Below are 22,095 nucleotides of genomic sequence, written 5' to 3'. Positions count from 1 at the left end.
GATGTAATTCAATTTATCGATATTTTCACCAACACGAGTGCATTTAGCCTATGTCACACGCACGTAAATACGCAGTTGTAGTCCAACCCTTGCAACTTTAACGTTAATGTAAAGGCACAGCTCAAATCTTGATCAAACAACAGTCCCACAAAACACAGCAGCTGACGAGGTACACGGGCAGCTGAAGATTAAACATGTGCGTGGGGGAAATAAGATTATTACACACAAGTGGCCCAGACATGCATATGGACAGCTGGTCAACGGATAATTACAGCAACAAGCGCTGGTGTCGTTAAAATCGCTTGAAAGGAACAGGGTATTCGAGATCCCTATTAGCGTGTATTGGAGTTTCCTGTCCGCTCAATACAATGCAGCGGTTTTGAAGGGGAAACAGTGACAGTCTGGTAACAGATGTTGTGTAGTGCTCTGTACGCATGGAGGGAATGTGAAGAAATTACTAAAGGGTGAAATATGCCACTGTATTGGAAAATTTTTGTTGTAAAATATCACATAAACATTTTATTGTTGTGAAACCAAGCGCGGAAAAATTTCCGTTTAGGCTTTATCGCGATTTTCAGAAGCAAGCTATAAATCGAGTTTCCCACAATAAAGGCACGTAACAAAATTCAAAAATAATCCAAGCAAGTGAAAACAAGACCAGCTGTTGCCTTGTAAAAGCCATCACCCCAGCGAAGGTTGTTCAATGAAAGCCGTCAATACCTCCACCAGCATGCATGGATCAATATAGCGTAAAACAAGCCAAGCTAACGCCCATCTGGCGCTACACGCAGAAGATGGCCTTGTGATGAGTTCTGGGTTCTACATCTTCTGTTGATTTTAATAGCGGAGCAATCGATAGAGCAGCTGGCAGTGAGGGGAAAGACATGGCGTTTCTGTTATGGTTTCGGGCTTATTTTTAAACCCTCCAGGGAATCGAACGCAGAAAGGACATCTGTTGAGCAGCGCCGGGGCTACAACCCCTTCCAAACAACCTAGCATCTGTTCCAGTATTATAATTGCGGAACGCCTGTCAGTCAAGACTTGTTTGGCAGCGGCCGAAGACTCCACTCGCTGTAGTTTCCCTGGACAATACGTTCAGCCTCTGTTTACATTTGCAGCCGACACAACCAATCGTGGTGTTGTGCAAAGAGCGTTAATGAGTCTTTTAATGATGTTTGTTTTACTTCTAGGCCCAAGCGGCGAATCAGAAAAGTGCCACAAAGAAGTAATCTATCTTCCCAATACGTTCTTTTGTTCAAATTTCAAACAAGATTTTGATTAACTACATTTTTTGATTGGAAAAGAGATATTTTATGTACGTTTTCTCGTTTGGTCTGACTTTGTTACGTTGGTTAAGGCAAAGAAACACCTGTAACAGCAACGACGAAAACGTCAGCCCAAAAATTTACCGAAATAGGATTATTTTTTGTTGCGTAACTTTCCCAATCTATTTTAATGGCCCTGGCACCTCCTGTTTCGTTTACCCCTATTGATGTCAAAAAATGTCTACAACGTCAACTATAGCCATTATATAACTTAGAAGATGAAGTTGCCGGTGCTCAGGCTTGGGCCCATACTTAATTTTCCGTGGGCGTCCAAATTAATTTACTCCCACAACTTCTCGCCTTGTTTGTTTACAAGCGTAAAGGACGGAGACGAGGAATGCCAGCCGTGGGCCCGGCCGGCGCCGCTGCGGCGTCCAATCCGTCACGGATCGTTTGGACCCAAACTTCTGTATCACACCCGCGTGACGTCAGATGGTTCGCACTTAGGATTACGTCGGCGTCTTGTGGTTCGGTGTGGAACGGTTTAGTGTTGTTGGACGTTTGATGCAAATACCAACAACTTAACACTTTTACAATAGGCTGAATTAAGGCAACAGTAATCCAGCTACACCTCGAATTACCAGAATCAAAAAATTACTGCCGCCTCGTTACCAAATGTAGAAATTACACTTTCTTCTTTGGGTAACAAGGCGACAGTAATTTCTCGATTTTGCTGTAAATAATTTACAGAAATAACAAAATATGTTTCACAATCAAATCGTGTATGGTGTTGCTATGTTTGGATTAAATCCTTGTACTTTTATAGCTGACCTAAAAGAGTTCAACCAACGTAACAGGCTGTTGTTCCTAATGATAAGGTTGCATATCTTTGTAGGTGAACTTGCCCACTTTGTTTCAATCTAGAACAGGTTTTTGAGGGGGTCAATTGTTTTTCGTTCTTTTTAATTGTTTCCTGGCGCGGCAGAGAAGAGCAATACGCGAAGTATCGGCTCTTCCTTGATCGAGAATTTCTAATTATGGTGGTAATTGACGTCGGGAAGCTAAAAATACTCCAACCAACAGCAAACGTCACCTTTGTCGCTATTTGAACTTCGAAGACGTAACTGTTTGTTTTTACGTATAGGTTATGTTCTGTATGATGGACAGATGTTGCTTTCCTCTGGGTGATGGGGACAGAACACGATATAACAGGTATGTCAGAGTGTTGTTTACATATCAAGTTGTCGCTTGGCCCCAGAATTAAAAAATGCATGACAAAACGTGTCCAGTGATGAGACCAATGTGCCAAGTTTTACCCAGCTAAGTTTACATTGTTTTGTGTTACACAGCTATTTCAAACGCAATAAATCCATGTTAGAAATATTACACAGATACATTTTTGGTAAGTTCGGTGTTAAGCAACTGGTTTGTACATGTTTTTTCTCATAACAAAGACAGCGTGGCGATTCGACAAATTTCCCTTTTACCGAAACACCTGTTTGTTTCTGTATGGGATGAAAATACACAAAACGATTAATTTACATTTCTTTCTACTCAAAACAAATCGTATTGTGACCGAACAAAGGTTACTTTTATCAAAGAATGTGGTTTATGACAGGAAGAATTTTAATGACCTTTTATCTATGCTGTAGGTCTGTTTGACTTGTAACTCTAACGTTAATTCCCGATTAACGCGTATTTTTAAACTGCGAAATCGCGCGCCTGTTAAAAGTTAAATCCACGGCAATTAACCGCTTCGCTACAAATTGTGATGTACTTATTCGCTTACTTAAAATGTGCACGGCAACATGTGATGGCTCGCCAAACTTGGTAATTGCCAGCTTGCGAGGTGGAAGGTTTTATCTGTGGAGAGCGGCCGACAATTTCAGGTTTGATCTTCGGGTTTTTGTTTGCGCTCGGTCGCCGGCGCGCGACAGTCAGGCGCCAGTGTTGTACATCGTATGGGAGGCAGACCACCTGCCTTCGCCATTCCGTCCAATATACTGTATGTTTACCATCATGCCTTCGCCAAAAGCAGCTGTTTCTTCGAGGCGCTCTTCTGTTCGCTCCTCACTCCTCCTGGCCTTGTTTCTTTTATTCTCTCGCTCCGCGACAAGCAGGCGCCACAGTGTCGTGCAATTTGGCCGCTCTGGGCTGGCGGCGCTGGCGAGGCGCACATCAAGACAGTCTCTGTATTTATCTTCGCCTCGCTCTTTGTTTGACAAATCTGCCTTTGCACCATTGTTAGTGGCTCTGACGGATCGCGCGAGGCGCCAGGGAGTCTGAGGCGTTCGCGAGAAACAAAAGCGAAAATCTGGTCGGCCGCCGTTCGCGTTAAAACCTCGCTCTAAAATAATTCCTCGCAGTTATCACTTCTCACGTGGTACCTTCGCGATTGTTACGTCACAAGAGGGGACGCGACAATTACGTTTACAGCCTGCCCACACCTTGTTAACCGGCGGTAAATATACGACCCCAACATGGCCAGGTTTCAAATGAAAACGATTTTCTCAAACCACGTCATCACATTTTTATGCGTTGTATAATTTAACAGCGCTCGGCCGCAACAAAAGTTTAATGTTTGAACTTAAACTCGAGTAAATATTGTGCACGTGTTTGACACATGGCAGTGGAATTCAAAACCACACTGGAAGCTTTTTGTAAATTTTGTTTGAGACGGGAATTGAAATCACCGTTTTCATCATGTTTCAGAGAGCAAAGATGATGGCAACCCGCTTTGTTAAAGCTGTTAATACTTCCGCCGTCAAACCCTAGAAAAATGGAGAAAATTTCAAGTTTAAATTTTGTTGTGGATTTCATGAGGTTTTAAAAGGATCGCGCAGATTCATGACTTTCATATTTTTGCATTCGTTTTCAATTCATAGTTTACTCGTAAGGTTTTACGTCCCATAAACTTTTACATTCTTTTTTATTATCCGGTTTCGTCAGTTTTGATTTTACTAACAACAAACAACAAACTGCAACTAATTTAATTTTTTTTTCCAAGTGATTTTTACGCAATGGGTTTTTCACCTAAAAGTTCACGTGGAAGTCACCGCAAATTGTACCGACTTGCCGCAACTCGTTAGCGCCACCTACCGAAAGTTTGTGTATTGATACGTTAGGTACTTGATATCAACAATAAATACACACAATTATCTTGGTAAAAAGATTTTTCTTTAGTAATGGACTTTAATGATGGAATGGATGCGTAAATTTCCCATCAAAAATTTGAATCCTGAAACTGAGAATCAAAATCGGTTTGGGTCCAGTAGAAAGTTCGTCAAAATGACATTTTTAAACATTTTTACCGCAAGGATTCCCCATCATTTACCATCTGATTTCCCGCTGAGCTCGGGTGCAAAACGTTCTTCTTCTTTCGACAGAAATTTTGGATTGATTCAAACGCGCGCGTACATCAGACGAACACGGTTTAGAGCAAAAATTGTTTGCCCTTTGCTCGAAACGTATGGAATGCGATTCCCATTAAAATATGGAAGGTATTATTTTGTTGTTATGTGAGTGATCTTGGAGGAAAAAATGTGGCGCCAAACAATTAAGTTTAGTTTCAACTTTAATTTACAACAATCCTTAAGTTTTAAAGCAAGCAATGGTGTTGATGGGTTCAATAGAATGTAGTATTGTTCCCAGTTCCAAATTATTCTGCCCGGCCGGATCCGGATAGTTATCAACCGGCAGTTTGTTAACACCGATTCGTGTATTTTATCGGCATGGCAAAAATGTTTGATTGCCAAACAGAATGCTATGTTAAGGTAAGCTTATCATGAGTGGAACAAATTAAACATGCACCGAAAGTTAGGTTTGCCGAGTATTATTGTAAAGTTCGGCCGAAACCGAAACTATTATTCTGCATGCAACGCTGATACGCAAAGTTTAGAATCATTGTTCAAATTGTACGAATGTTTGTTCGTTTTATTTGTATTGTCACCGATATGATGAAAATCAACTTTAAGCAGTTGGTACAGCAGTCGAGGTTATTCTTCAAGTGCCAATAAAAGGCTGTATGATAGGAATAGATCCAAACAAGTGCCAAGAAAAGCACATGTTTTGCTTTATATTTATTGCGTTAGCAGAGATGGATACCAAAATTAGGTTTACTGCTATTTTTGTTGCCAGGCATACTAATTAATCGGTATTGCTCTTCTGGCACTTAGTTTCTAAAATGTTTATTGGAAATAATTCCATTAACACTTTAGAAACTAAGTGCCAGAAGAGCAATACCGATTAAAATTAGGTTTATTCGGCCGAATAAAAAGTATGCTGTTTCGGTGCATCACTAGAACAAATCAACGTGGGCATTTAGTAATATGTTATAACACGTCACGAAAAACCTAATAATAAACAACAGGAAAATCGGAAGTCCGCGAGTACCACAGACTGGGTCCAAAAAACGAGTAATTTGCGAAATGTTTGTCCGGTTTTAGGACAAAAATGCTTTCCTAACTAACCGGTAAAATTAAGTGTACTATCCGGCCGGGTCCGGGTATTAAAAATTGGTCAATATCCGGCCGGGTCAGGGTACCCCGGATCCGGCGCAAGACATCACTAATAGAATGGTATGGGTTCTGTTGAGTAAGATCGACTGCCGTACTTTGCGGAGCATGGGTTTTATCATATGGTGATGGGCCAACTTTTATCCGCAAACTTAAACTTGACCATGTGCTGTACTACTGTAAATTGTGGAGACAATTTCAAGCTGAGACGACTATTTACTGTGATATTTTCACAGAAATAATAAAATCCGAGCAATTTCAATGGCGAAAGTGTAATGGATTGAAAATGTTTTTCGACAAGACTGGCAAATGAATTAAATAAAATTTGAAGCTGGCAACGACAAACTGTTGAGTAACTTACACTTGATTTGCACTTTTTGAATAGTGGCAGTTAAACAGCGGGTCGTGAATTACGAAATAAAAGAAGTAATTTTGAAAGCAAAAACTAAAATGAGGCTAGAGTTGAGAGCAGAATGCGAAAACTTCTATAAAAAATTTCAAACATTCGTAAAGACGATAAAAATATTTAAAACAAAATCAACCGGAAAGTGAATTTCTTTAAAACGTGTGAATTTAAAATCGGCGGTAAAACAAATTTAAAAAACATCTGGACGAAAGAAGAAAGGGTGATTAATGCATTCCATGGCCGTGTATCTAGTTTTGGGGTTGACGTCCAGCATATGTTTCAATAAATCAATGGCGGTATCTGGAATGTCAACTGCTTTAAAACCTACATCTTCATCAGTGGGTTTCGCGCTTTCTTCGTCCACGTCATCTTTTTTAACATGACGAGGCGATTTTCTGACGTTGGGTCCTGACCCTGTGTATGTGGAACCAAAGATAAACGATTGTTAAAAAATAGAAATGGATTTTGACCACCTGAAAACATGATTAATTGAAGAACTATCGATTCTTCCGGTGAAAAACAACCGAAATATACACTATTACTTGCAACAGTTTGCGTTTTTCTGACCTGCAATGCTGAATTGGCAACAATATACAATGGGTAATTCACTTGTGTGGAGCATGTGTTTGAAACTCGCGTATTTGGGGTGACAAAAATTGTTGTTGCTTTGTAAGGTTTCAATACTCACCAATTACTAACTTGTCTTTTGGGTTTTTCTTTAAACTCATAACAACACCTTGTAAATTGTAACCACTGAAATTTGACGAAATGGAACACTTTCTTCCTGCGAAGAGGAAATGGTTCAAGTTATTTTCTGCTCATCACAGTATTGTAGAAAAAAATGCTGTTTCGAAACTGGAGAAATAATGATTTACCACAAAGTTTTGCGACGTCTTGAATTTTTTTACTCCCGAACAAGGTAACAATTTGTGAAAGCGACTCCAGGTCATTTGCAGGTTTGAAGAATGGACATCTCCCACTCAACAATGATAGAAATATTACACCAGCCGCCCAAATGTCCACAGCTGTGGAACAATTAAGAGCATTACTTCAAATGACAGATTTAATCATGTTTATCTGGTTATATGAAATGTTTCTCCAAAGCTACATATATTGATTTACTGTACACTGTACATAGACTACACAATAAAATAGGAATGCTCTCGTCCAGATTATAATTAGATGACCCATGTATTCAAGTGTAAAATTACCTGTAGTTTGTGACGTATAACGAAGCAACACTTCTGGTGGTCGGAAACCGGCAGTTCCTGCTCTACTTGCCACAAATGCAGGCCTAATACAAAGCATTAGTGATGATTATGAAACAGTTTTTATTACCCAGAATAACAAACCAAACATTGAGGACCTACAGCCTTTTTGTAGTCAAACAATAATTCCCTCCCAAACATAAATATCTACATTTTTGAGCATATTTTCAATCAAATTTATGTTGCCTACTATTTGGTGATCTATGTGCTGCATGTTAGATTATAATAGCAATAAAGCCTATTTAGAAATGACTGCATAAACGCGAAGATTTAACATTTTTCACTGAAGGTTTTTTTTCAAAAACATTGTAACATACCTGGCAAGACATTTGTAACAAACAGTGAGTTTTCCATAACATTTGCATTGAACTGTAGCTACAGTTTTGTCGTTGAGGCTCGGAGTTTTGCTTTTCTCCTTACTAGATCCATACTTCCGAATTGCAGGAAAGACATCGGCAATTGTTACCTTGTTCGTCTTCTTCGCACCATTGGGAGTTGAACGATAATTTAACTGCGGAATAGGAGATGAAAATGATGCAAATTTGACATCAGGTTTTACGCGGGCAGATATGGGATGTGTGCAGTTCTCTTCATTTCCATGCAGCTTCTTTTTCTGCAACCTCTTGTCTGTAAACACTTGTGTGGATTTTTTTTCACATATCTTTTTTACAGTTTCCCGCAAACGAGGTTTCTTGGCAATACTGTTGGCCTGAATTTCAGACAGACATCTTCGTTTTACTTGCGGTGAACATGTTCCAGTCGAATGTCTTGTTAAATGGCCACAACTTTCTGGCTTTTTCATGGGCTTAATAGTATCAGGCTGCTTTTTCATGTTTAAAGTTTCTTTCTTCTTCTCATAATGCTCCGATTTCATGCTTGGACATTGCTGAGCTAAGCCAAAGTCCACCAAGCCTCCTCTGCAAAGAATTAGCATGAGTTTGTGACAGGTATTTTGGAATAATTACACAAACTCTTACTTTTTTGTTTTGAGGTTGAATAAGAAGTTATTGGGTTTCACATCACGGTGAATTGTGTTGCAACCGTGAACTTGATGCAATGCGAACAACAGCTGCCTCATATATTCCCTTATATCATTCATTGTCATCTTGTTCAGCATTTCCTATTGTATCAAAAACAACAAGTTCAAGTCAAGTTATCAACTGCACTTAAATGTCCTACAGATTATCATTGAGAGCAATGATTCTCAACCTTTTAGTTCGTTTTAGTTTAGATTTTATAAAATAGCTGGGCCTTTTTTTAATTTTACCAATTCACAAGTGCAAAAATGTTGATAACCACAGATTTAAAGAGCCAAGCTTATGAAAAAATAACATGTATATACATTTATCTATGCTGGATAGAAACAAAAACCATAATAGTTTATACTTACAGAAAACTTTGTGTGTTCAATGTAAGGCATGATTACAACAACTTCTCCTTTGTGTCGAATACACCCCTCGATTCCAACAACAAACTGTTTACCACTGAACAAATATATGAAAAGAAGTTAATATTTGGGTGCAATATTATTTCTCTGTGTATTATTTATTTTTAAAATTGATAGCCTGGCAATATTTAGTTGTGAATATTAAAACTGTTACCAAACACCAATGATTTTGATTATAAACTTATTTTTTGTTGTTATGTATTTATGTATCGACTACTTTTATCATTCGAACAGTATATTGGTTCAAAACATTGACACAAATGCAATATATACAGTGGGTAGTTTACTTACCCAATCTCCTTGAGACATTTGATTTCATTTTCAGTTCTTTTAGGATGAGAAGTTGAGAAAATATGTTTCAGCGCATAAAGTGGGCTTGAGTCACCCAACTCTTTCAGAGTTGCCAAATAAACATTACTGAATGTTCCTAAAACAAACAGGTATATTTCTATTTGAAATCATATATTGAAATATTGAAACTAATTAAACGTCTAAATCTTAAATATCCAAAATAATACAGAAATGTCAATATTAACATACCGCAACCAATTTGTTTCTTCATGTTAAAATGTTCTTTCACTTGCGGAACGTGAGTAAACAGGTCTGAAAAATCGTTGTCTGTTGTCTTGATTTTTTTTTGTTTTTTCTTCAAAATGTTTTTGGTCTGTGGACTTCTACTCAGCACTGGACTTGCTTGTATCCAAGCAGAAGAACTTTCGTCATGAAAATCTTCAATAGAGGTAAATAGTTAGTTACGATCAATGAAAAAGTATATTGATGACCCAGGAACTAGTCACTATTCGACTAAAAATACAATAGCGTACAAGGGATGTTTTGACAATAACTTTCTATTCGTACAAGAAAAGTTTTTACCATCTGCCTTATTGCACATGCAAATAACAAATTAGCACACAAGTAATGGTTTGGTAGATCTTATTAACTTTTCAACAAACATCACATTTTGAAACATTATAATGGGACAATAATAATGCTCTTGTCATGATATATCTAAATGGTAAGTAGGTACATTGATAATGGTAGACTTCTTTACAATAAAACGTATTTTCACTTGAAACTACCTTCTGGTTTTATTGGAATGGAAGCAGGTTGATTTTCCAAGCTTGGAGTAGTTGGGTTAATAATGTCCACCATGGTGTTTTTGCTATAAGATATATTCCTACTAGCGAAATAAAATCTAAGTGCGTAAAATTTAAACAGCGAGTAACTGTTAAAAGTTTCTAATTCCTTAACAAGGGACGAAAAATTTCATTAGTTAAACAGGCCACTACAAAGTATCTACTACACTTCGAAACAGCACACAAATACATACTACTACACTTTAAATATATATCAACAGCTATCTTAACGCCACTCCCCTCAAACAACCTAAACCAAAATCAATGAAAACTCGAAAACCACAATCGCCATTGTCTTTTCTTTCGCGCCGTTCGCCTTCTGCCGCCTTCCGTGCCGACGGTGGTTTCCCGTCTCATGGGGATCTCCGATGACGTAAAATATTTTTATCATCGTCAAGTTAAAAATCACTTTCGTCAGAGTAGGGGTGCATTGGCAAAGTTAGCTGGTAAAAGCATTTCTAAATTTTTGAAGACCATTGTCGATGAAGAAAAAGACTAAAATTAATTTATATCCGTCAGAAATAATCAGGTTTGACCATAGTGATTTGATGAGGAAACAACAACGGAAAAATAATTTGAATGAAAGAAAACAAATGGAAAGATTTTTACAATCAAACTTTAATACGCACAAACATAACCGTATGCGTCAACAAAGTATAGTAGTTCTTTTAAAATTATATGCACGAATGCGTTTTCACATGACAATTAATTGTTTTGACGTCACGTGAACAGATTTTTTTCATTACCAGTGGATCACGTGACTTTTCCAACCAATCAGACACTCCCGAAGTGGTGCCGTTCGTGATTGCCAGATGTTTCTTCTTCAATACAGTTGTGATATTGTGGAGGGTGGGTGTTTTAGTTTTTTCTTTAGTAATCACCTTAAAATCGACTTATAAACTAAAAGCTAGCTACTGTTAATGTCTGCCGTTGCCCTGCAAAGTGTTTTAAGTATTTTTTGGTGCATTTGGAAGTTCATTCACGGAAAGGATTACGAAGTGATGGCGGCGCCATCTTGTTCAAAGATTTCAAGATGAAATTTTGAATGGAGTTTGATTAGGCGGTCTGTATTTGTATGATGTTGTTGTAATATGTAGAATACAACATGTGTTTGGCCAAAATTACTTCTGAACGTGTAATAATGATTTAGAAGTTTCATGCAAATTGTATTTTCTTTCAAGCTGTTTTTGATTTGGATATGTCTTATTTGCTCTGGTTTTTATGTGAACAAAAATACGGTCTTTGAATAATGTAAGATTTAATTTTCTGCATTTATTGTTGTAGATCATTTTAAGTTGGTATTTCTCCATTTTGTATTGGTGAAAAAGAAACTGTTAATTTACTATTTTGTTGCTAATGCTCAATTATAAATAATGGACGTAAGTCATTTCTTCTAAGGTGATCAACAGTGCAAAAGAAATAAAATGGTTTGCGCACTGAAAATGTAAATAGGTTAATAGAGTCTGGCACCCATTTTAATGTTAATCGGTTTCATATGGCCAATAATGTTTTTAATGGTTGGCAGGCAATCTTGGAATCTAATACTGATTTTGCAGGCCTGTAAGATACTGTTTTTACTTAGGTTCTGGAGTGTATGGGTCTATTGACTACTACATAGGTTTAAATTGATTTTAGATAAAAAAGTGTTTTTCTAGGTATTTCACAGGCCTGCAGTGATGATATTTTTTTCATTGTACCTGGCACAAACCTTCAGTACTGTATCAACTGTTGTGCTGTATTCGTTTTCGAAATAAACTGGCTATGTATCAGGGAATCCGTATGCAAACATGCAGTTGAAATCGACTAGAAATTTACGTATTCGGCAACTATGCTTGCGGAGATTTACAATTTGTTCCTTGTTATTCAATTCGAGATCGCGCACAGTCGCTAAAAGATTGTTCATTCGGAAGGTAAAGTGGATAAAATGTGTCATTCATGATATAAACGCAGTGTAGTAGTCGCCACTAAGGTAAAGATAAAAATTGCATGAAGTTTGGTGAGAAAAAAAAGGTTTCGTCGCATATAATTTATTTCTTTGTGCGATGATGTAACCTTTAAATTGCCAACAGCATCGTCACTGTTGCGTCATTGCGATTAGAGAGTAGTTGCTTAATCGCTTATCGTGACTTCTTCAAACTTGCGTTAACGTGTCTGACAGGCCAAAGTGTGAAAAAGAAAAAGGGCGGTCGACTGCAGACCGCACATCTCGAAGTGTCAAACAATCGTCCATTTTTTCGTCTCGCGTTGAATTATAAGGAAGTTAACACCTTGCCTCTTTGTCCTATTTATTCAGTTCACCCGAAAAGCTGATTGGCGATTATAATTTTAAGCCGATCGCCAGTGTTTTTGTTGTATGTTTGTTTGCAGGAACTGCTACTGGGCTTGTATCGTTTGTATTGTAAGTCTGATTAAATGCTTTTCGCGTTAGGTTCCGTTTCATGAGGTTATTTGGGCTTGGATTTCATGTATTTTCTTATGTACGTTTTGTTTGATTGTCTTGAATGTGTGCATTGTTTGTTGTACCATGACCATTGAAACAATATACATCTGAAGAAAATTATGAACATTTGTTTGCAGCAAATATTTTGACATGCAAAGTTACAAGGTTTATTTAACCAAATCATTTCGTTCTGTCAAAGAGTTACTTTGAACTACAATTTTCCCACATTTATTCAGCAAGCAGTGCATAAATAAAAACTGGTCTGGATTTGAATGGAAAGTTTGTCATCAAAACCATCCTACCAAGTTTACGATAAATAAACTTTTTGTTCGACTTTCGTAATGTGTAAATGTTTGATACCAAACGTGCAAACAACAGAAATGGGATGTCTTAAACTTACTGCCAAGTTTTAACACCCGATTTTATTTGTCCTAGGTGTTGTAAAACAATAAATAAATATATTATTACTGACGTGTTGTGACTGAAAAGACCTCTGTTGCAGTTTGGGATTTCTCCCAGAATGGTAAGTTGCATATATTGAAGCATTTTTATCCTTCATTTTGTAAATGGTATTTTGATGTATATTGTGTTTCGATAAATTTAAAAAAGATTCAATTGTAACAGATGGAAAGCAAGGCTATTGACCCGCTGACTCTCCTCAAGGCACTTTCTGCCATGTTGGACACCAAAGGAGGAATCAATGGAAATGAAGAAATGGAAAAACTAATCAAGTATATAATTTGTTTCTTAAAACAGTTATTATTTTTTATGCAATTTTCTAAATATGCAAAACTGTTGAATCATTGATGACATTGATCATTGTTTCCATTTTGTTGTTTAAAACACCACAAGTTGATATCCCTACACAATATACAATAAGTATATGTTCAGAAAGTGCTTTAAAGAGTAGTTATTTAAACAGGAGTGTGGTTGGGAACATTGAATTAGTAATCTGTATATACAACTTTATGTATCTTGTTAACAAAGCTGATGGTATACATATTGGATTGAATCAATAAGAAAAAAAAATGTTGTTTTGTCAAAAAGAGTCTTAGATACCAAGTATTGACCAAAACTTATTGAACACAGACTAATGAAGGACGCAAAGATGTTGGTGAGTCGTTGTGTGTACTTAAACATCTTGCGTGTGACTGAATCATCACACCTCGAAAAGTTTGTTGTTGCTGGTGGATGGAAGTTGATGAATGGTTGGTTGGCCGATGCAAAGAAAACTGATAACATGCCGTTAATCCATGAAATTCTCAAGGTACAAATTTGTGTGCAGCGAAACTAGTAATATTAGTAATCTTATGAAAAACTACAGTGATATGTAAGTTAAAATGACCAGGATTGCCAGACCTAATGCTGCTAATTTAAAGTACAGTCATGAACTGTGTGACACTTTTTCATTATAATAGAAAACTATGACCAATATTGTGCTGAGTTAGCATTTTGTTTGGTATTGTAATGTGCGTGGATGGCTTTTTTAATTCGACCTTATGTACCACAATTTTAACACACCTTTCGACTCCCTAAAAACCTGGCAACTAGTGACTCCGCAATGTTTTATGATGTTTCTATTTTGTTTGTGGAAAAGGGTAAAAAAAAATTTGCAACCATTGTTTGATCAATCATAAATTTTTATCAATTACATTCTTGCTCTTTTGCTTCGTAAGTTTTGTTACAATTCCATATTATCAGATCCTATAGTATTGGCATTAAATAAAACATGTTTGAGGTTTCATTTAACTGTTGGTTGCATCGACACATATGCCAACATAATTATAGTAACACAGTTATTACATATATATAAGGCATTAAATGCTGCTTGCAACAACAAATCATCATGCATTTTTGTGGTTGCTACTGAAGTTTGCAATTAGCACTATAAGAGGCCTTTTGGTATGCTAATATGTTTCCTAAGTTTTTCTTAAAACCCCTAATGCCTGTACTAGTCCTTTAAGTTATGCATCCTTGTTTTAGTATGTTTGCAAAATTGATGGTTTAGTAAATTTTATGTTGTTCGTCTTCTCATGATGGTTTTTCTATTTCAGTTGTTGCAAAGACTTCCTCTAAAAATCGATCATTTAAAGCAAAACAATACCCCAAAAATAGTAAAAGCTCTTGCAAAGTCATCTGAATGTCAAAGTAAGTTAATCCAACCATTTGTGAGCCAATTTATTTGCCAGTATCAATATATACATGCAAAACACACATAAAAAGTTATATATATAATACATTTGACTTTTTTTGTAGAAGTGAAAGCTGTTTCAAGCTCCTTGATGACTACTTGGCTCTCAGCTATCCGTGCTTCTGGTTCTACAACTGCAGGTTTGGCATTTATCTTTACCTAATCTAAACTATCAATTATAGTTATGTTAATGTTGTGTTTTCTGGTTTTATATGTACAGGTTGCTACTGAGGTAAACGCCAGTCAACGAAAAGTTTGACAGACTAAAAAATATTTTTTTGCGTTGCAGAGCAAAAGAAAAAGCCCAAGTTGTCAAAATCAAAACCAGAAAAAGTTGTAAAAAAAGAACCGGTTAAACCTAAAGACCAGAAGCCACCTCCAGTTGCAAAAGCCCCTTCCTTTGCCAAATTTAGAAAGACTGGTGAGTTGGCACCATGAAACTACACCCCATTTTTATGGCTATTTGCCATAGTTCTTAGCATTTAGTGTTGGCCTTGATTATAAGAATTGGGCGTTGATTGCGTCATAACTTATAAAACTTCCCTGTGTTTTAAATTGTCAGCATAGCTACTGTGTTTATATGATTTCGTAGCTGCAACTAATGCATGTGTAATTTTGGTAACAACTATGTATGTGCGATCTAGTGTACAATTTTACTTCTATGTTTATTAACTTCAAATCAAACGATGCTTAAGGTTTGGAGACAGAACCAGTAAAACCACCGAAAACGGTGGTAGCGGGAAAGCGGAGTAGTGTGGACAGTGACGAATCCAATATTCCCGACAAAAGAAAGAAACAGGAAAATAAATTTGCGAAGAAAAGTGAGTAATTAGGAGCAAAAAAATTAAACAACATATTTGTTATCTATGTAATTGTTTTTGTCCCATGAAAATCCAGCAGTTTTGACCCCCCAAAAAACATCTCAAAATAAATTCGTTAAAATCCTATTCTTTTCCAGTTTCGATGTCAGAGGGTTTTATGGACGCTTTGAACTCGATTCCCACCCAAGTTAAACGACCGATGAAACGGAAAGCTGTAAAAACGAAACCTTCAGCAACTTCCCCAGTAATGAAAGCCAGCCCAATTCATGAAGTTTTAGCAGGCGAAGGTACGAATTTAAAAATACTTGTAGCGTTGGAATAACCCGAGCTAATATAATCATTTAATGTAATCATGTATAAAAGTTTTGTGTATTAAAAGAAATTGTTTTTTTCACAAAATCAACCTCTTTCCAGCAACACTTTTTTTGTGCAAAACAGGAGGAAACTTCACGGTCAATTTTAAAATTACAAACAAACTTTTGTTCAAACGTTTTTGTGTTACGAATACATATTTTTCTCGGCAGGCGATGAATTAAGGTCTTGACATAACTTCATTCTTTCAATTACAGCTGCCGATTTTGGAGCAATGGACGTCGAACCTCGATCCAAAACCCCTTCCCCAGTCCCAATGGAAGACAAACCCTCAAAACCGAAGCTGAATAAATATGGGAAGCCACAGAAGACAGTGCGATGGGTACAAGAATCTCACCTAGAATCAGTTCGATACTTTGAGGTCGAAGAGGGGGAGAGAGGTAGTTCAGCGATGCGTGACGCATTGCAAGGTCACACAAAGGGCAAATATCGTAGGTGGTGGTCACTAAAAAAATCGCGTTTAGGAACTTTATGCCAGAGTGCAGAGGTAAGACACTCTGGTGGTTTGAATACGCAACGCGCTTTTTCCCGTTTTACCACAATTTTGGAGACGTTACAGGTACACGCGTCGTTGGACGCAGCCGATGGAGGCACGCGGAATGGAAAGCTCTTCATCCTCGTGTTTCCGAAAAATCGAGTAGAATTTCCTCTTATCGTTGCACTGTTATATCGTCGGATGAGGCGAGCAAAATTTGTACGTTTGCCCCTCGCAGATATCCGGCCTGTGCAATGCAATAAAGCTGATGCAAAAACCGTTTATGTTGCGTTCTGAACGAACTTCTGTCGGTTTGCCAAGATGACGAAGAAATTTCAACGGGCTTGAGTTTTACATATTGTTTGGTTATCACTCAAGTTTAGGCGTTTCAAGCTAACAAGAGTCTGTGTTTCCAAGTGTGTATCCTTGTCCGTGGATGGTCATGTATTGGAAGCTTAAGGTTTGATTGTTAAATAGTTGCAATCCTGAATCGTTTGCTTTAAGTTAATTTACCTCAAAATGTGTAAGTGGACTCGAACCTAGCTGTGTTTGTAAAGATATACTGTTCTCTTGCACTTCTGAAATCGTTTTATTGATACTTCGAATGTTCCCGTGCTTCTCAAGGCGAAATAATATACCACAAACGTCAAATGCGTTTGGGAAATAAGATTTCGGCGAAGTAAGAGAAAGAAACGCACGTGGATTCGGCTGCTGTGGTCGGTTTTGTAGAAAATAAACCGATTTACCACGGCTTCATGCGACTTACCGAAACCAGCAGAGTATACCTGACCAAAAATTTTGGTTCCCTCAATCCTGTTGTGCGCGAACTCCCGGACTCTGCAGTGATAAAAACCTTGAACTGTTGCATCTAATCCTACTCCTTGCCTGGCAGATAACCACAGCCACATTTTAAAAGAAGTTTGAAAATTGTAATGCTACTATTACCAACTACAAGTATGGGTTAATGCATAGCAGAAGTATGTGTTCAATTTGTAAGCAGGATAAATTCGCATGAAGGCGTCACAACACGCCTGTAATTGCGTGATGCAACACAAGGTTTGATATTTCATGACCAATATGTTATTCATCGAACCAGTCGCACGCCCTTTACACGGATGTCTACTATACCGAACATATGCGAAGTGATGTTACGGGCCAAGTACGCTCCAATATTCCACGATGTTATTAAACTTCTTGCATAAAAAAAAACACTTCTGCACCAAATACCGCAAAAACTTGTGCTTAAAATCTGTACTTCATGTCAATTTTGAAACTTATGTTAGAATCTAGAATGTGTTTGTTTGCCTCTCGATCCGTATCTTCTTAAATCACCCCTTTTGCTGCACGGAGTGATTGTATTTGTACTGAAAGCTGCGACGAAATTTGCTTTACGGGAGTTCGCGGACTATTGTAATTGCGCGTTTTAACGTTGAGAAAATCGGCGGACAGATGGGCTGCACGACAAATGTGTGACGAGCGAGCATTGCTAACATTATGACAGCTTCCGGCTTTTCAGTAGTGTAAATCCCACGGCGGCCACCGGCGTTTCGTTTTTGCAAAAAAGCAAGGCGTGTTTATAACATGCGAGCACCTGTAGTTTTACAAATATGACGATTGGCCAGAAGTTAAACTTGCCGTACTTTTCGTGTCGTTAGACCCTTACGGTTTCCCCCCTTGGATGTACTTTTTCTTCACAACAACAAACATTAAAATAGTTAAAGCAATGTGGATACTTTGGCAGTGATTCGAGTCCAAACAAATAAGGGAAGGCACTACGGTGCAGCGTAATATCCTGCGTATGTGCTTCCGTTTGTTAAGTCGTTTTGCAGGAAAGCAATCGCCATCTGGCACCATAAAGCTTGTTGAAGAAAAGACCACCATGCTGAAATATACACACGAGTGTAGCAATAGATTGGATGCAATAAGAATGATATCAGTTTTAAGTTCATTTAGTCAGTACAATATTAGATCACACAAATGCGTTGCGTCACTGCGTATTTCAGCAGCAGCACCGTATGTTCGTCATTTATGGCGTGAAAGCCTGTGATCACGAATGTCTGCATCACGATTCACAGCGCAAGAAAAAATGTAACCTTTGGTGCGTGACGGATCGACCAATCAGCAGCAAGCTGGGCAACGCCTCGACCCTACGTCACAGATTGCGTTGAAAAGATCTTTGTGAAGAGAGTTTACACTTTGCTCGTTGGTTCTGACGTGTTGTAACCTCAGTAGACGTGTTTGACACCCTTTCTACGCTTTCGCGAACGGCGTATTGACTTAAATTCCTTGACCAACATCATATTATTGTGTTTTGTCATCTGAATGCGTGTAATTTATCGTTTCTTCACTACTGTCTTAGGGCGTGACAACTTATTGCGCATATGTTCATTTCTAGGGTATGTAACGACTTGTACGTCTACGTTCATTTTAGATATGTCAACAAACCATATCAATAGTTGTGCGGATATTTGTAAGCTTGTATATAATCCTACTATTTGAGATTACCTTTTAAATGTTTAAAGTTATAACGGCATGATTGTAAACACGCGGGAAAACAAAGCTTTTTTTAACTGACACATCTTTATTATTATGACAATACGTTTTTAAATGACTTGTACGATAAAAGGTGACCACCAAAACGATATTTGCCGTTTCACGATCTTGGTGCCAACGTTGTTTTAACGCAACATCAACCGCCTTATAATTATGCTAATTCGTGTCGTGTTTCTGCGCAGTAAACGTCACCACGCAAAACTTCAAAGACGCCTTACAACGTGAACGAACGTCAGAACGGGAAAGTCTGGGTGAATTTCATCATAAGGGTCAAAGTTCGTGGAAAAAGCCCCCAATAATCGACTTACCGGTTGCACTGGTCGAAATCGGCGCTAACAGGTTTGTTATATTAAATATTAGTGCAGGCCTACCTATTGTTGAGGTTTAAATAGTGAAATTATGACTAGCTGGAATTGCCAGATTTGTTTGAAATGGATTCAAAATAAGCTGTCTATTTTATTACCATTAGACATTTGTGTATTCCAGTCCTGTTAAAATGGCAAAGTATTTTTCAATGTCATTCCCATTGCAATATTTACCTGTCTAAGAAAGTGAACTTGTGTGTGATGTTGTAACGGACGGTATGTTTAGTGTGGAGAAGGACATTCAAACAGAACGCGAAAAAACAGTTCTGCAAGAAATATTCCTCACGCCAGAGATGATACCCGATTCACCAGCGGAACCGGATCCAGAACCGTATGACATGATTCCACCCAAGATTATTCCGATTGAAGATGTAAGTGTATTTTTGCATATCCTGTTTTAAAAACTCTTAAGCAGGTTCGCTAGGATGAAAATGTTTTTTTTTCTTTTGCTACACATATATACACGCTAAATCTACCAAGTATTGTTGTTACAAACGAACAAAGTACTACTGTGTATTAAATATTTTGTAAATTTTGTGTATAGTTTTAAATTACATTTCTTAGCTATAGACTGCCAAGTATTCATTTTTAACATAATGTTTGCAGTAGAGCCATTGAAAAAAAATATGCGGCTACTGAGAGTATTTTTTTTTGCAGCAGCCCAATCATGTAAACTTATATAGTCCATAAATATTTTATCTGTATTATGCGTTTAGCCGAATGACCCTGGACCACCAGCAGTATCGCCCACTACCGCCCCTAGCGCCGACCCAGTCGCCACCGCCATCAACGACCTCATCGGTAAAAAGGAAAACGGAAAAGAAGATATTAATAAACTGCGCGAAATCATTCAAAATGCAACAGGTAAACTACACTTGTTCATCATCTATTTGGTTGTTTTATACCCGATTTGTAAAAATAAATTCCACACCGTTAGACTTAATTGAAATAAAAACCAAAGACGAATTTGTAAATATAAGCATCAAAATGTAAACTAAGCAGAAAAAAAACTATTTCCAAAACAAAGATATCAAAATATTTTTGTCGCCATACAGCTGTAGTATAGTTAAATACCACAGTACTTGCTGTAGCAATTGGTTTGTTGTGTAAACACCACATCAGAATCCCAGTTATCCTGTCTAAGCCAAATTTCAAACGACCCAATAACACGTTTTTTAACGCAGCTGCAAAACCCACTAATCCTGTCCCAAACCAACCGAGCGCTGCTGGTGAAGTGTACCCACAGGGCCAACAAATGGCCCCCAACGGAATGGACCCTAATATGATGTACATGGTACCACCAGGGGGAAACGGTTATTTCCCGCAAGGACCCATGATGGTCCCCCACCCGGGGATGATGCACCCTATGGGTGGCCCTGAACAATACCCCATGGAATGGTCTGGACCCCCACCGGGCATGCCGCCCCACCGTCACCCTGGCAACGGGCCCAGGGGCCCGCCATTTCGACCCATGTATAATAGAAATGATAACTGGCGTCCACGAAAACCATGGATGAATCAGAACGGTAAGTCGGCACTGTTAGATTCTCGCCATGTGCGTTTCGCGATCTTTTCATTGTTATCCATGCGGATTTCGTTCGACAAATGTTTGTGTTTCGAATACAAAGATGAGTCAGTGACGTCAACGTTAGGATTTAAGGTTGAGATTAAAAGTCAGGTTATTCGAGAAGGGTACGGAAGTACACAAATTACTGAGAACACGGTTTGTCCGCAAGTAACGCCCACAACGCAATGAAATTTACAAAACAAATGACATATTACATGGATACTTTACAATTCCTTTTTCACACCAAAAAATGTCCATTCCGAAACAAAAACCACAACAGGCAGATTTTTCTGTGTCAAAATTACGTTTATGACGCATGAAATTCCCTCTTGTGACCTCACACACAAAGTTTAGAGCATAGATAAGGTGGAGTTTAGATTGGTTGAGCCAAAATGCCCCTTGGAAGGCAGGCCAGGAATATGCAGGGTTTTTACCACAACGAAAGCTGATCAAGTTAAAAATGAGGATGAAATGTATGACAAGGTTCAAGTGCAGTGGCAACAAAGCTTGCAATAGATTTTGTTCCAAGATATATTTCCGCAGAAGATTTAGTGGTTGGAAATAGATTCTGTCATTGCGAAGCTCTCACTTCCAAAACAAAATATGAAATTGGATTTCAGACATCTGTGGAAATTTCGTATTTAGTACAAACGACTAGTTACGCAACGGGCCAGTCCAAGACGGATTTGGCCGATTTATCCAAATCGGCCTCAAAAGTTTACCATGAAATTCAAAGCACGGCCAATTTGAATTCCAAATCGAACCCATTTTCAGTGAAGTACAGGCCCGTATTATTAAAGACCCGGCTCTGCCTGCGCATTAAGTCTTGAACATTCGAACTTTTGTCACGTGATTAGTTGGATAAACAAACCTACCTTTATTTTTAATAATAAATTCCGTATTTGTTACAGATTCGCGCGGAAGATGGAATAACCGGGGCAATTTCAGAAGGTAGCTCCCAACTGTGGTATCCTGTACGTCGTGTGCAACAGCGCCCCGAGTGGCAGTCGAAAATCGTTCCCCGCGACCGCCAAACGGCGCTGCTACGTGCCTTCGCTTGCCGCAAATCGACATTCCTTCGTTTCATCTGACTCCGAGCATTGTTCTTTTCACTGTGACGTCACACTAGTGGTTTATGACGCACGACACAAGTGTTCGTACTGCTTATGTGCTTCCTTTTTTGTTTGTTTATTATTTGTCTTCTGCTTTCGTCCGCTCGATCGTCAGACCATGCTGCTCCCCGGTTGCCAAAATTAAATTATTTATTTTTTTCAA

General features: G+C 38.1%; 2 protein-coding genes across 2 annotated transcripts; one reads left to right on the top strand and one right to left on the bottom strand.

The window, feature by feature from the left end:
* Positions 1–6,048: 6,048 nt before the first annotated feature.
* On the bottom strand, positions 6,049–10,176 carry LOC145913649 (cell division cycle 7-related protein kinase-like). The gene is made up of 10 exons (XM_083001382.1): positions 9,980–10,176; positions 9,441–9,629; positions 9,192–9,327; positions 8,844–8,937; positions 8,431–8,573; positions 7,771–8,370; positions 7,397–7,479; positions 7,061–7,210; positions 6,874–6,969; positions 6,049–6,599 (listed from the first exon to the last, which is right to left on the bottom strand). The coding sequence occupies exons 1-10, from the start codon at positions 10,050–10,052 to the stop codon at positions 6,376–6,378; spliced, it is 1,788 nt and encodes a 595-aa protein (XP_082857508.1). The 5' UTR covers positions 10,053–10,176; the 3' UTR covers positions 6,049–6,375.
* A 2,733-nt stretch (positions 10,177–12,909) lies between these two features.
* On the top strand, positions 12,910–22,095 carry LOC145913447 (serine/threonine-protein phosphatase 1 regulatory subunit 10-like). Its single transcript, XM_083001100.1, has 14 exons — positions 12,910–12,999; positions 13,101–13,207; positions 13,566–13,743; positions 14,531–14,624; positions 14,733–14,807; positions 14,957–15,088; positions 15,363–15,488; positions 15,626–15,775; positions 16,058–16,240; positions 19,071–19,227; positions 19,480–19,624; positions 19,970–20,117; positions 20,438–20,779; positions 21,732–22,095. Exons 1-14 carry the CDS (start codon positions 12,997–12,999, stop codon positions 21,773–21,775), a joined length of 1,884 nt encoding a protein of 627 aa, XP_082857226.1. The 5' UTR covers positions 12,910–12,996; the 3' UTR covers positions 21,776–22,095.

Source organism: Ascidia mentula, chromosome 9 (assembly GCF_947561715.1).
Source record: "Ascidia mentula chromosome 9, kaAscMent1.1, whole genome shotgun sequence".
Classification (NCBI taxonomy): domain Eukaryota; kingdom Metazoa; phylum Chordata; class Ascidiacea; order Phlebobranchia; family Ascidiidae; genus Ascidia; species Ascidia mentula.
This window is presented reverse-complemented; position numbering and strand designations above follow the sequence as displayed.

Bases quoted from the DNA above. Each gene is read 5' to 3' on its own strand.
- LOC145913649 (XM_083001382.1), bottom strand. From the start codon at position 10,052: ATGGTGGACATTATTAACCCAACTACTCCAAGCTTGGAAAATCAACCT. The intron at 9,328-9,440 runs GTATGTTAATAT...TGTTTGTTTTAG, and splicing joins GAAGAAACAAATTGGTTGCG to GAACATTCAGTAATGTTTAT. The intron at 7,211-7,396 runs GTAATTTTACAC...ATTGTTCCACAG, and splicing joins TTATACGTCACAAACTACAG to CTGTGGACATTTGGGCGGCT.
- LOC145913447 (XM_083001100.1), top strand. The intron at 13,208-13,565 runs GTATATAATTTG...TATTGAACACAG, and splicing joins GAAATGGAAAAACTAATCAA to ACTAATGAAGGACGCAAAGA. The intron at 14,625-14,732 runs GTAAGTTAATCC...CTTTTTTTGTAG, and splicing joins AAAGTCATCTGAATGTCAAA to AAGTGAAAGCTGTTTCAAGC.